The sequence below is a fragment of the Tachysurus vachellii genome, chromosome 11 (assembly GCF_030014155.1).
Source record: "Tachysurus vachellii isolate PV-2020 chromosome 11, HZAU_Pvac_v1, whole genome shotgun sequence".
In the NCBI taxonomy this organism is placed as follows: Eukaryota; Metazoa; Chordata; class Actinopteri; order Siluriformes; family Bagridae; genus Tachysurus; species Tachysurus vachellii.
This window is the reverse complement of record NC_083470.1, coordinates 19,135,605-19,148,724: the sequence shown is the minus strand read 5'-3', so window position 1 is coordinate 19,148,724 and position 13,120 is coordinate 19,135,605. Positions and strand designations below refer to the sequence as shown.

General features: G+C 37.9%; 1 protein-coding gene across 15 annotated transcripts in view; it reads left to right on the top strand.

The window, feature by feature from the left end:
- cacna1db (calcium channel, voltage-dependent, L type, alpha 1D subunit, b) overlaps positions 1-13,120 on the top strand; it is a 114,484-nt gene that overhangs the window by 1,100 nt on the left and 100,264 nt on the right. For 13 of the 15 annotated variants that reach the window (XM_060880735.1, XM_060880741.1, XM_060880740.1 and 10 more), the window contains exons 1-3: positions 2,791-3,259; positions 9,199-9,538; positions 9,953-10,058. In XM_060880735.1, the coding sequence (XP_060736718.1) occupies positions 3,226-3,259; positions 9,199-9,538; positions 9,953-10,058 (480 nt within the window). In that variant the 5' untranslated portion in view covers positions 2,791-3,225. Of the gene's footprint in view, positions 1-2,790; positions 3,260-4,708; positions 4,948-9,198; positions 9,539-9,952; positions 10,059-13,120 lie in introns of those variants that run through there. The other 2 variants (XM_060880729.1, XM_060880728.1) reach the window with 2 other exon arrangements.

Here is a 13,120-nt window from a genome sequence, read left to right as displayed (position 1 = left end):
ACGCAGGCATATTTCGGCTAAAACGACTACAAATAAAATATAATGAATGAATATGTACTTAAACAGAGCTTTTACATGTCTGGATTTAAGTTGCTTTCAACTAGATATCATGGATTCAAAAGAATTGTGGTTGTAACACAGCAGACTTAAGGATGTGTTTGGAGTCAAGAAGCTTTTAACAACCTTACAAACAGTTTTTATTCCCATTTGGAAACACCTGACTATTCTAATACTTAATTATCTTCAGCGGTGTTTGTTAGATGACCTTCTGGAGGCCCAAATTCCCCACAGAATCTTTCAGTTTATTGCTGAGGTTCAACATAATCATCACGTGTCCATTACACACCAGTGGTGTTTATATATGACTCCTCCTTAACAGCCCCAAAGATTCAGTCTAGTGTCTAAAGGAAAAAAAAAGTATTTTCCATGTGGTGCACTACAGAGAAAAGAATAAAACAGACGATTAATCTAACACCTATTTATTAACGGAAGTCTAGGAACAGTGTGTGTAAAACATGTTTATGTAGATCTCTGTGTTGTCATAGTAACGTGTGAATTAAGCTGTAATAGCTTTGGTGAGATGTCTTTAAAACTCTCACATTTTACATAAGCATTTAAACATGGAATGCAACCCTTAAATGTTGTTATAGTTATACTATAGTTATACTTGTTATACTTTTAAAATACATTTTAGTTCTTCCCTAGTCGACTTGGTGGGAATAAGATAAGATATACCTTTATTCGTCCAACAATGGGAAAATTTCTCTGTTACAGCAGCAAAGAGAAAGAAATGCAAATATATAAAAGAATAGAGACATGATATAATAATCAGGATATACACAACACAATGTATTATACAGAGAAGGAAAAAAAAGAGACCACGAGTAAGTAGTTATGCTAACAGACATATTGCACACAGGTAATATTGCACGTTTTTCTAAATGTACACACCCATGGTTACTATATATATATATATATATATATATATATACATATATATATATATATATATATATATATATATATATATATAATATAATATAATATAATGTAATATAACATATAAGCAGAAATTACTCTATACATTTCTATACATCTGTTATTTTGTTGGGCAAAGAACTGGGCATGTTTAGCTTCCTGGTGTTGACTTGACCCCTCAGGCCTCCAAAGAAAAAACCCTCCCTTGACGTAATAAATGCTATATTTAAGGGCTTTTCCAACTGGGAAATTGCGTTGAGGGACAGAATTTTCAATCCATATTTTAAAATAAGACTCTTTATAATCAATGTAAACAAAATCATTTAAAAATAAACCTTTTTTTTCTCAAACCGGGTTTTTGTAACCAATTACTCCATATATGTATAAGCTACATCTGATGTAAGCATTATATGTAATATAATATAATATAATGTAATATAATATAATATAATGTATATAACATATACTTAATAAACTTACAGCCACGTCAAAAAGGTTAAAAAGAGCAGTTTTGTATTTTTTAAATCAACAAGAGGCCAAGGATAGTAGGCCTTTTAGCCGATGTTGGAGCTCTATTTCTGCTGTGAAGCTCCAAGGTTCAAGTTTTGCTTTTGTTTTTTTTTTCATTTAAGATTTTGGGAGAATTTTTAAAGTTATATTTTTAAAGTTATGGTGAACTGTTTTCACATTTTGTCTTGAATTTAAATATTTATATAAATAGAATATAAATACTCACTGAATTTCCTCCGGGATTAATAAAGTATCTATCTATCTATCTATCTATCTATCTATCTATCTATCTATCTATCTATCTATCTATCTATCTATCTATAGGATAATTAGTACAAAAATGGATGGATGGATATTAAACCTCTGTTTCTAATAGTTTTTTTAAAAATTTTTTTATTAGTTTTATACAGAGGAAAATGTACATTGTTGTGCATCACGTCACATTCAGAAATAAACAGTCAGAATTTTTTTTCATATTTAATTCAAAATATCCTTGGAATTAAATCCAGTCATCAAAAATCATGAAGCCAGTATTGTCCAAGAAATCGCTACCAGAGCAAACCTATACACTTCTGCTCTTGTTGAAGGGCATTTGCTCTGGAAAATCAGTCCGACCCTCTTTTTTTTTGGGCTACAAGTGACTAATGAACAAGTGACCATTGAGCTGCAGAGGGGAAGTTTGATGCAATGAAGATGATAAAGATGTTTATAACTTGAGACACTATGGTGAAGTATTCATAGGCTAAGGCATGAACTCACCACAAGATGTCAGTGCAGAACAAACAAAACATGGACAACAGTCTGATTGCAGCACAGACAGTAGCTTTTAGTAGGCTGTAACTTAACCCTAATGTCTCCAGTAACTTTTCTTTGGTTTGTGAAACAAAATGACAAAATCTGAAAGGAAGATCCATTGGGATATGCTTAGAAAACTGAAAACTATGTGGAAAGTTTATATACTTATGTTATGTAACTATTGTATTAATGTAGAGCAGATCTAGATCCAGATCTCTCTCTCTCTCTCTCTCTCTCTCTCTCTCTCATTCTCTTTCCCTCTGCCTTATGGATGAAATGACAAAACAGCCAAAAAGAACTCCTGATGGAAAAAAAAAAACAATCAACTCTCACAAAGTGAAAAAGACGAGGAAGTAACATGGGGTATTTTCTTAAAACTAATGTTTAATTTGTACGAATATTTTTAATCCACTGTCTCTTTAATGACCCTACTTACCCTCCTACTTGGATGCCTGTGTCTACTTACAGTTCAAGACCCTCCCATTCAGAGATCTGCGGGCTTCAGAGATGCATCGGCTACTTGGCAGGGCAATTACGAGACAGATTTTTGTACGCTAAGCCACTGAAAATATTGCACACGGTCCTAAATTATTCACGCGTGTCCACGTCTGTCGTATAGCCTGTTAACAATCATTTCTATGATATGAGATTAACATGAGATGATCAAACAATAACCGTGATGAACAGCGTAGCAGTGGGATTATTTCTAAAGGAGAAGCCTCTTTTTTAACAGCGAAGGCTGAAATAGGTCACTGCCACCCCGTGGTAACATTAGCGGGATTAATATTGGCGGATTATCACTGTGTTAACTGTCAGCCTGCCTGTTAGAGCAGGTGATTCATGCATGTAGGCTAGAATTTCCACATGGGCTGTTCCTCCAGCTTGCTTTACGGAATGTGGCAAACTAATGTCATCCTTTGGTTACATATGAGCACCAGGTGAATGGCGTTTATATCTTGGAGACCAGGGCGCAGAGGTAAGACCGCTTGTCAACTTGTTTAACATTAACACTCTGTCTGGCTACTAAGTTTGGTCAGTTAGGAATATTCTTCTAAATTTAACAGTAAATCTTTACCTTTCCAGATAATACAGAATAATACATAATAACAAGAAATACATATTTTGCTAAAAAAGAGTAAAAAAAAACCCCAACTTTCTTATTTTAAATAATAATAAGAAAAAATGCTCTTGGCTTTTGAAAAGACTTGCTTAGTAAAATAGGACTTCTCTCATGCTGTGATTTACACACTATATATCACCGTGGGTGCATATTTTTAAAATATGATTTCAACCTCAACATGAAATGTATCTTAGGTGAGCTCTTTTTCTATTTAAGGTTGGTTTGAATATATATATATATATATATATATATATATATATATATATATATATATATATATATATATATATATATATATATAATTTATTGTGATTTGACTCATATTACTTTTTTATTTTAAGTGTATAAAATAGTAAAGATTTTTGTATCATACATTTAGTAAGAGCATAATTATTAACCCACCTGTTGTTTATAACCGCAACAAGCCATTTATCACTGAACTCATGTAGTCTTCATTCATTGCTGGACAAAACCCTGTCCTGTCAACAGTCTGTATCAGAGAGGTTATCAGACCTACTTCAAATAGGTCTAAACTCAGGCAACTTCTATTTTAGTAGTAGGTGCTGTTTCTTGTCTAGGCTTTAGTTTGCAAATCTGACTAAAGTCTATCGGTTGCTTATTTTTATGAACTTCCTAAAAGCTGTGCATTCACTCAAGGCTCTTTTAACATAACGGTTAGAATCGAATTATTATTATTATTTTTTTTTTACAATAAATATTGTGTTGATGTAGATTTAGGGCCCTAATGATCAAGCCAGAGGTGGCTGTAGCAGGGAAAAACTCCCCGAGAGGACATGAGGAAAGCTTGAAAGCAAACCAGACACTGTAAATATAAAACATTTTATCTTATCTACATCCGAATAACCAAGAGATCCAGGCGTTTACATCGGTGGATTTCCCCCCCCATATAACGGATTCTTTTATATGTACATCACATCTTTCCATCAGAACGAAACATGGTTTTAGATCGATCGCATGAAACTGATCGATCTGCCAATCTGATTCCTGACAGATCATTTGGTTGCATGTGAACAGATTGAGCATGTAGAGTTTTATAGTCTAGGGTAGTCTCAGTGTAGGAATAGTGGCCTTATTAGAAATGCATGTTTGTGTAATTAATAAGACTTCATGTAGAAGATGAAGTCAGAATCCTGGTCAGCTGTAATGTACTTCACACATCCATTAAGAAACTGTTGCTCCTGTCTAAACACACCGCGGGTGATGGTGTAGGTGCACGAGGGCTACTTTAAAGTCCACACCAATGCCTTTTCAGCCCAGTTTGTGACTCGGTGGAACCGGATATAAGCTCGTGCATCACGTTGGGATCAGAGTAAAGCCGCGGTGTGAGGAGGACAAGCACCCGGATGTTGCCGCAAGCGCTCCATGGCGCTCAGGGAACTGCGCGAGGAGGCACTTTTCTTTAAAAACGCCTGGATTAACAGTGATTTAATGCGCGTCTACTGGCTCCTGCGGTGAAGCCGGTTCATCAAACGGACTTTTCAATGCGGAGGAAGGCATGGACGAGCCAGAGGAACCGACTGAAGGTAAAAGGGAACCGGTGCGCGGATCTTTTTGGGCAGTTAAAACACTCACTGCTTGTCAGGGATCAACGCGCGCGCTCGCTTTATGAATCCGACTCTTCTTCCGTTATTTAAACTCGTTTATTTTAGAGAAAACGCCTCAAGTATCAGGCGAATATCAGCCTGCAGTCCAGTCTAAATCGCTTTCTGATTGGGCTAAACAAGGGATATTTTGAAGGAAATCAAAGCGGCTCGAAACGCACCGTAGGATCAGGGATGTGTCGATTCAGCATGTGTCGATTCATTATGTGTCGATTTTATCAGCGATAACATGATATTCTGCGGAGATATCGGTGTCTCTGAGGAAGATTTGGGGAAGAGTCTAATAATATCAGGCCCAGGCTATGCTAGCTGCACTACATTCCCATTTTTATGAACTTACTAGACGGATTTTTTAAATTTTTTATTATTGCAATATGGGCAATATGGCAAATTATTCCTATCCTACTTTGTGAATGTGCATGAAGATGTTTGTGATGTAGATGATGTACATCACCGTGTAATTAAGCCAGTGAAATAGTGCTGTTAGATTTAGAAATTGAATAGATTCAGCTTATTCAGCATCTATAGGAAAATTGATTTTGGCGAAACCAAATTCCAATCCAAGAAAAATAATCCTGACGATAAACATTTAACATCAAAAAAGCATTTAGTGCTGTAATTCATCACAATATCAGTGCAGTAACCGCATTGTTTGGTCTAAAGTTGAATACGACTCGAGACTATTGGAAAATGGTGAAAAAAACGTGATTGCGAGTCAAATTCGATGGAGAGATTGTAAGTGTCTCTTTTAGCAGTTCTGTCATTTCACAGAAATTCACTTCTTCTCAGAGAAAATGATTGTATATTCAATTTGTTCAGGTACTATCTGTTTTAGGGTTCCACACAAACCCTTTCTCTATATAGACAAACTGCAAAAAATAAAAAAAAACCCATAAAACATTCTAGATTTAGTGTGTAGGTGGAACGATGGCGTATCATCTTGCATTTGCTTTGCCCTTCCTAGGCTGGGGGTTAAATTTCTGCCTTTGCTCAGTGTGTGTGTGCACGTTCCCACCATGCTTTGGGAGTGTCCTCCGGGTTCTCCGGTTTCCTCCCCGGGCCCAAAGACTTGCGTTGTCGGCTTATTAGCATCTCTAAATTGTCTACAATATGTGAAAGCGAGCTACGATAGATTGGCCCTCCTGCCCTGAGTCCCCCAGGATAGACTCCACATTTCTTGCGACCCTCTGTAGGAAAAGCGGTACAGGAAATGGATGGATGGATGGATGGATGGAATGGATTTAGGTACTGGACTTGAGGTAAAGATGGTTGAGTGAGTATCATGGAGCAGATTCAGTGCTACCACATGTTACATTGTGAAAGAATTTACTTTCAAATGAGCTCAAAAAGGAAGCTGACGTTCACTTTGATTCACTCCTACACATTTTTTATGATCTAGATGAATGAGACATCATAGACCAATTAATTATGTTCTCACGCTTTGCCGCTTCTGAAATCTATTGTAAAGGCAATTTACACCAGATGCCACATGCAGCAGTTATGCTTTTATTTTAACAAGCGTTTCGGTCCACACCAGCTGCATCAGAGGCCGCCCTTCTTTTACTCTTCATTCGTAGTATTTTTCAGACACTCAAGTCAAAATCTTCAAAGTAGTCGCATTTGAGCCACCTGTAGTAAAACACAGATTAAAAATACAGTAATTGGTTGTTTGTTCTGTGTCTCATGCCACTTTTATTGAGCTGTGTTGTAATCACAGCTGCCTAACTTTGCCTTTCCTCGTACGTCATGTTTCGTTGTCCACGCGTTCGTTTTTTTTAACGCAAATAAAGCTTGCTGTCGAGCCGGAAGCAGACGTACAATGTTCGTGGGGTGAATCGAACGCTCCCAAGGCCACACATCTGCCATTTTCACTACATTATAACTAACTAATCTGTACCGAAATTTGACTATATTATCACAGTATTGTATTGAAATCCACCATGCCTTTGAAAAAATATTTGCACCCTATAGGGAAATAAGCAGAAATGTGTATGTATGAAATGATTATCACTATGTTTACTCTGGCTGCAATAACGAAACATGTTTATGTTGAACTGTGTTTTTAACACGTGATGTCATTTGTAGCACTAGCAATGCTTGTTTCGGGTGCCTCATTTTGGAAAGAGGATCTCATGCAGGACTTACTCACAACCTTAGTTGTTATAAGACAGTAGTCCATTTTAAAACTCAGCCACAAAACCTCTACAATTGTTCTACATCTACAATGAACTTTTGCAATATTATTCGTTATTATTCCGGATGTTTTCTGTCTCCTCCAATGTCCACCAGATCCGTGTGCATGGGGTAGCATGCTCCTGGGTCAAAATTTCTTTCATTTCAGCCATGTGAAACTTTTTGTTATGCTACTATTGTTCCTTATTGTAAATTTTGACTCTGTGTGTGTGTCTGTGTTTATATGTATTAGCTCATTTGTGAAGTTCAGCATTGAGAAACTTTTTTTTTTTTTTTTTTTTTTACAAAAAGAGTTAATTTATGTGGGGCAGTGGTGGCTCAAGTGGTTAAGGCTGCCAAGCTGCCACTGTTGGGCCCTTGAGCAAGGCCCTTAACCCTCAATGCTCCAGGTGTGCCGTATCATGGCTCTCTGACCCTGCGCTCTTACACCAACCTCCAAAGATGGAATACATGAAGAAAGAATTTCACTGTGCTGTAATGTACAGTATATGTGACAACCAAATGCTTCTATCTATATATATTATGTGTGCAATCTTATATTTATACGCAAGGACATGGAGAGCACAGTGGCTTAGTTAGTACATTTGTCTTGCACCACAAATAAATGAATATATATATATATATATATATATATATATATATATATATATATATATATATATATATATATATATATATATATATAAATTGATTGCATGTGATCATGCATGAAAGGGTGCCAATAGTTTTGGAAGGCATCCTATAGACTTGTACCTGTTCTCATTGGACACAAGCCGACTAGCATCCAAGTAACACGAGCTGTCCGTCAAGTTGTATTGATGCATTTGTTTGAGAATGTAGTGTAGAGATAATGAGAATGTTTAAAAGTGTCCATGGCAGCACTGTTGTGATTATTGACCCGGACATAATCCAGATACTCTTATGTCACTGGAATACACCGGTGTTTTTCTGCCATTAATCTGCCTCAGCCAGTTACCACAGTCTAATTTAAATCCTACACTTTCATATCATTTCTATGCGGAGCATCCTTGCTGTCCTCAAAGCTGCTGTTTGCGAGGCGTTGTCAAGGAGATCGGCTTTGTCCAAACACTTCTTTTCGAGCTGATATTAATAGTTCTTGCGATAGTCTTGTAGCGTGCCAAGAACATTTCATCTAAAGTGTTTCTAGATTTGATTTACATCATGAAGTGTACCTGAGTGGGTGTGTGATTTTGTACAAATAAAGCACAAGGAACCGCATGCATGTCGACGGAACCGACGGAGATGGTGGATACTCGATTGGGAGGATGGCAAATCCTTATGAAGCTATAGCTATTTGTGTGGCTGGAGTCCAAGAGAACATAACCACAGCATTCCTCTCTCTCTCTTGCTCTCTCTCTCTCTCTCTCGCTTGCTCTCTCTCTCTCTCTCTTCCCCCATTTATCAGAGCGACACTAGCCAGTCTGCCAGCTCATGTAAGAGCGTAGAAGAGTGTAGTTCGGCTGAGAGCAGCAGTATGAAAAAGATGCAGAAGCTGCACGTGTCTCCAAGAAAGCACGTGTTAGCCTTCAAACCCTTCTAGCTGCTGGATGAGAATCGGCTTGACGTTGGAAATGACTGTATTTGGGGTGGGGGTTAAAAAGAAATGACAAAATACGGTTATTACACACTAACGCTGGTCTGTGATATGCTGCTTGGTTCTTTTAGCAGCAAGTGGCAGATCAAGTGACCTGGAAAGAGCTCTGCCAGTTCCAGCTCTGCTTTTTCACATGACACTATATATTGATTCCTTCAGTCTCTTTTTCTCTTTGTTTCAGTTAAGCATGCTGCATGAATGCAGAAATACAAAAAGTTTGCGTGAAAGCAGTGCAGTAATACTGTCAACAAATGATACAAATATGAGAACAAGCTGCGTCCATGTCATTTTGTAATAAGCTTCATAGCTTATACTCTGTATAAAGTCTGTATTATAACCTTAAGTGTGTTTCCTCTAATCCACAGGGGCAAGCTATGCTATCAGCACACGGGCCACTTCCTCTGGCGATGCTCCTCCCCTCTGGTCAGAAAGCCCCTCCCTCTCCAGGCAGTCACTCCCCCAGTCTGGCGCTCTGTCCTGGCAAGCTGCGATCACTGCGGCGAGAAACGCCAGGGCCGACGGCATCCAGACCATAAGTACATCGGACAGCGCTCCAATAGGCTCGCTGTCTCAGAGGAAGAGGCAGCAGTATGCCAAGAGCAAGAAGCAGGGAAGTGCCACCAATAGCAGGCCACCGCGGGCGCTCTTTTGCCTCACCCTCAACAACCCCATACGCAGGGCCTGCATCAGCCTGGTGGAGTGGAAGTATCCTTCCTTCAGCTTCCATCAGCTCTCCTCCTCCTCCTCCACCTGCGGGACTCCACAGTGACATCATTCTGACAAACTAACGAAATAATTTAACCATAATCTTGCAGTTAGGAAAGGAAGGTAGTGAGCTCTTGTAGCACTGTATTATTTAGCATAGCTTCATTAGATGTCCTTTTTATTTTTTTTTGCAGTTTTTCCATAGGATAATATAACAAATAGAAGATTATGATAAAAAAATGTCTGAATTGGACTAGCCGATAAACTACACCTACTAGTACTACGTCTGTGAAAGGACATAATTAGGAATGCATTTGAATATCTACGTTCTTGTCTGTTTTCTAGTTCAGAACAAAATATTCTTTTGAAAGTTGTTGTGTACCGAGCGTATGTTCCTTAACCGTGTTTTTCCAGACCCTTTGATATCTTTATATTGCTGTCTATTTTTGCCAACTGCGTGGCCTTAGCTATTTACATCCCCTTCCCTGAAGACGATTCCAATTCAACTAATCATGACCTGGTGAGTATTGTCTCTCTCTCTCTCTCTCTCTCTCTCTCTCTCTCTCTCTCTCGCACGCTCTCTCTTTCCCTTTGCAGAGATTCCAGATCATTGCAAACCGTTTAGTTTTTTTTCCCCTTTTCCGCTTGTTTTTCCTTGCTTGTATTTACTCAGATCTCATATTGTTGGCTCGGTTACTCGACGCAGAACAACAACAACAATCATGTTTCTCTGGTCTGACCCTTCAATAGCTTGTATACACTGGCTACATTGTCGTTCCCACATAGGCCAGCGTTTGTGCTATTCATTATGTTTCTTATGAATCCTCTCTTTCTGTTCTATGTGTAGAAGACATTCAGTCACATTCTAGCCCTTCTGTTCTGTTCTGCCATTCAGTTTCATTTACTTTGAGGTCATAGACGTTGTGACCAAGCAGATGAATAGGTTTAATCCATCACAAGCAATCGAGGTGATAGTGACAAGAAGAAAAACTCCCAGAGAGGACATGAGGATGAAACCTTGAAAGGAACCAAACTCAAAATCGATCCCACCTTCCCTTCTTCTGATATTATTGATTAGTAATAAGTCACGTACGCAGGTGTAGGAACGTAAAGGGCAAGTAAAGGCAAGCAGTACTGACTGGATTGAATGCAGGATGAGTACAGGACAAGGTTTATGACAGAGGTTGGAGTAAGTCACTCATGTGCAAGTCACAAGTAAGTCTCAAGTCATGAATGTCAAGTCAAAGTCAAGTCGAGTCTTTTTTAAATATTTGTCAAGCAAGTCTCAAGTCTCAAATTTGTGACTTAAGTCTGACTCGAGTCAAGTCTAGTCCCCCATCTCTGAGTCATTTAACTCAAGTCCAAGTCAAGTCTCAAGTCATGGATGTCAAGTCGAGTCTTTAATATTTGTCAAGCAAGTCTCAAGTCTCAAATTTGCGACTTAAGTCTGACTCGAGTCAAGTCATATGACTCGAGTCCCCCATCTCTAGTTTATGAGCTACAGGTTTACTGTAGCAATTTGTTTTCAGTATTCAGGCAAGATTATTATCTGAAGCAAGAATTGTGCATGTAAACTGTTGGCTCATATTCCATTGTTTTACATCATACAGTGGATCTAACCATTTTTTTACCAGTACACTGCTTTTCCATTCCCATTCATAGGAGGATGAATTATCTGACATTTTCAATCAGTATAAAGTATTGATGGCTGCGAGTCTGATATAAAATGAGGTGATAACCGTACACAGAATTTTAGTGGTCGAAGATAACACCTTCAAATGGTAGATGACGCTCATGAATAAAGCACTTGGGGAATCTCAGTGAGCGGAAACGGGGTTGATATAATTAGTTACCTTGAAGATTATATACCTTGAAAAGAGCAAAAAAAAAAAAAAAAAGAAGTCTGAAAAGTCTACATACCCCTGTTTAAATGGAAGGGTTTTCATGTCAGAACATGTTCCATCTTTAATTTGAAATGACATAAAATTGTTCTTGGTTCAAAAAAAAGTTTTTGGTTTTATTTGAAATTTTGTATGTTGTAATTTTTTGTGGCCTATTTTAAATAACAAAACAATAATTTAAAATACATTTAAATTACGTTATTAAATTTATATTTATTTATTTTTATTATTTTACTGTGGTGTATAGACTTTTTATATCCATTGTGCAAGTTTAGATTTCGATTTTTTTTTTTTATAGCAACAGAAAAGGGAATTTCATTAAAAAAAAAAATCCAATACGTCTTCATCATTGATGAGTAATACAAACAACTCATGGAATCTTTCCCATGCTTGGGGAGCTTCCTAATGACCGGTAGTGGCACAGCTAATAAGAGCATGAATAAGAGATGGAGGAAATGGGACAGCCAGGAACATTACACCGTGTTCCAGGGAAAGGTGACTCACTACAATGTTTACAGATTAGGTTTGAAATATGGATTGAACTCAGACAGACAGGATGCATTATCAGAGCGGTGAAGAGACCCGGAGGAAAACAAGGGGACGAAAACTTTTGGATGTAACTATAGTCCTGCTCGCAAATACGAGTTTGTGAAATATGACGTGCAAGATATGTGATGGTATTTTGCAAACGTCTTCTGAGAAACTTTATATACTTTATCATGTTAACAAAATACAGTAAAACATCGGACAGTCTTGCGTTAATATGATAAAGAATATAAAGTATGCAGTGCAGTATTCAATATGCAGTGGAAGTGCTCTCTCTCTTTCTCTCTCCCTCCCTCCATCTCACACACATACACATACACACACTCGTGTCCACACGGACAGACTGGATCTTGCGTCAGCGATCAGCCACTCAGCACTGACTACATGTCTGCTGTCACAGTGGTGTTCGTGATGGAAGCAGCATGTGTGTGTGTATATACATGCAGCCGAGGTAGCGAATGTGTGCTTCTGTGTATATACAACTGGTACGGGGGGTTAAGGAACCTCTCTTCACCCTTTCTTCACCTATGCCTATAGAGTAATTCAGAAGTAAGCATTTCCTGTACTTGTATTACTTATTTTGGTCTTACCAGTGATACAGAATGATCAATAACTGGCTAATGAGGGAACGTAGCTTGGACCCGTGAGATTGCATTTGCAGTTACTTATTTATATATTTATTGACTATTATTACTAAAATGTTTTTTTTTTATTTTTTTTTTTTATTCTTGATCCACAGCAGATGTACACAAAGGCCTACGTAACCCGTGTAATTAAAGACTGCAGGGTTTTAAAGAGTACGATCTTATAAAAAAGGTTGTATGTCTTAGTGTATGTGGTGCTGGAGTTGTGTAGCTGCTCTTACTGCAGCCCAGTAGATTAAATCCTGCTGCGGATTAGCGGCGTGTCGAGAGAAGAGGGTATTGTGGCTTCATGCGCCTGTCACAAATTCATCGATTTACTGTGATGTGTTAACCAACCCTCTGTAGTTTATTTGTATGTTTCTGTATTTGAGTGAATGTTTTAGGTAAAAGTATTGTGCAGTATTAAAGGCACACATTTAAGTCTTCATAATGCTCAGAATTTGGCTTCAGGTACATATTCCTAAGCACACATACACCAGAATTAGTGATAC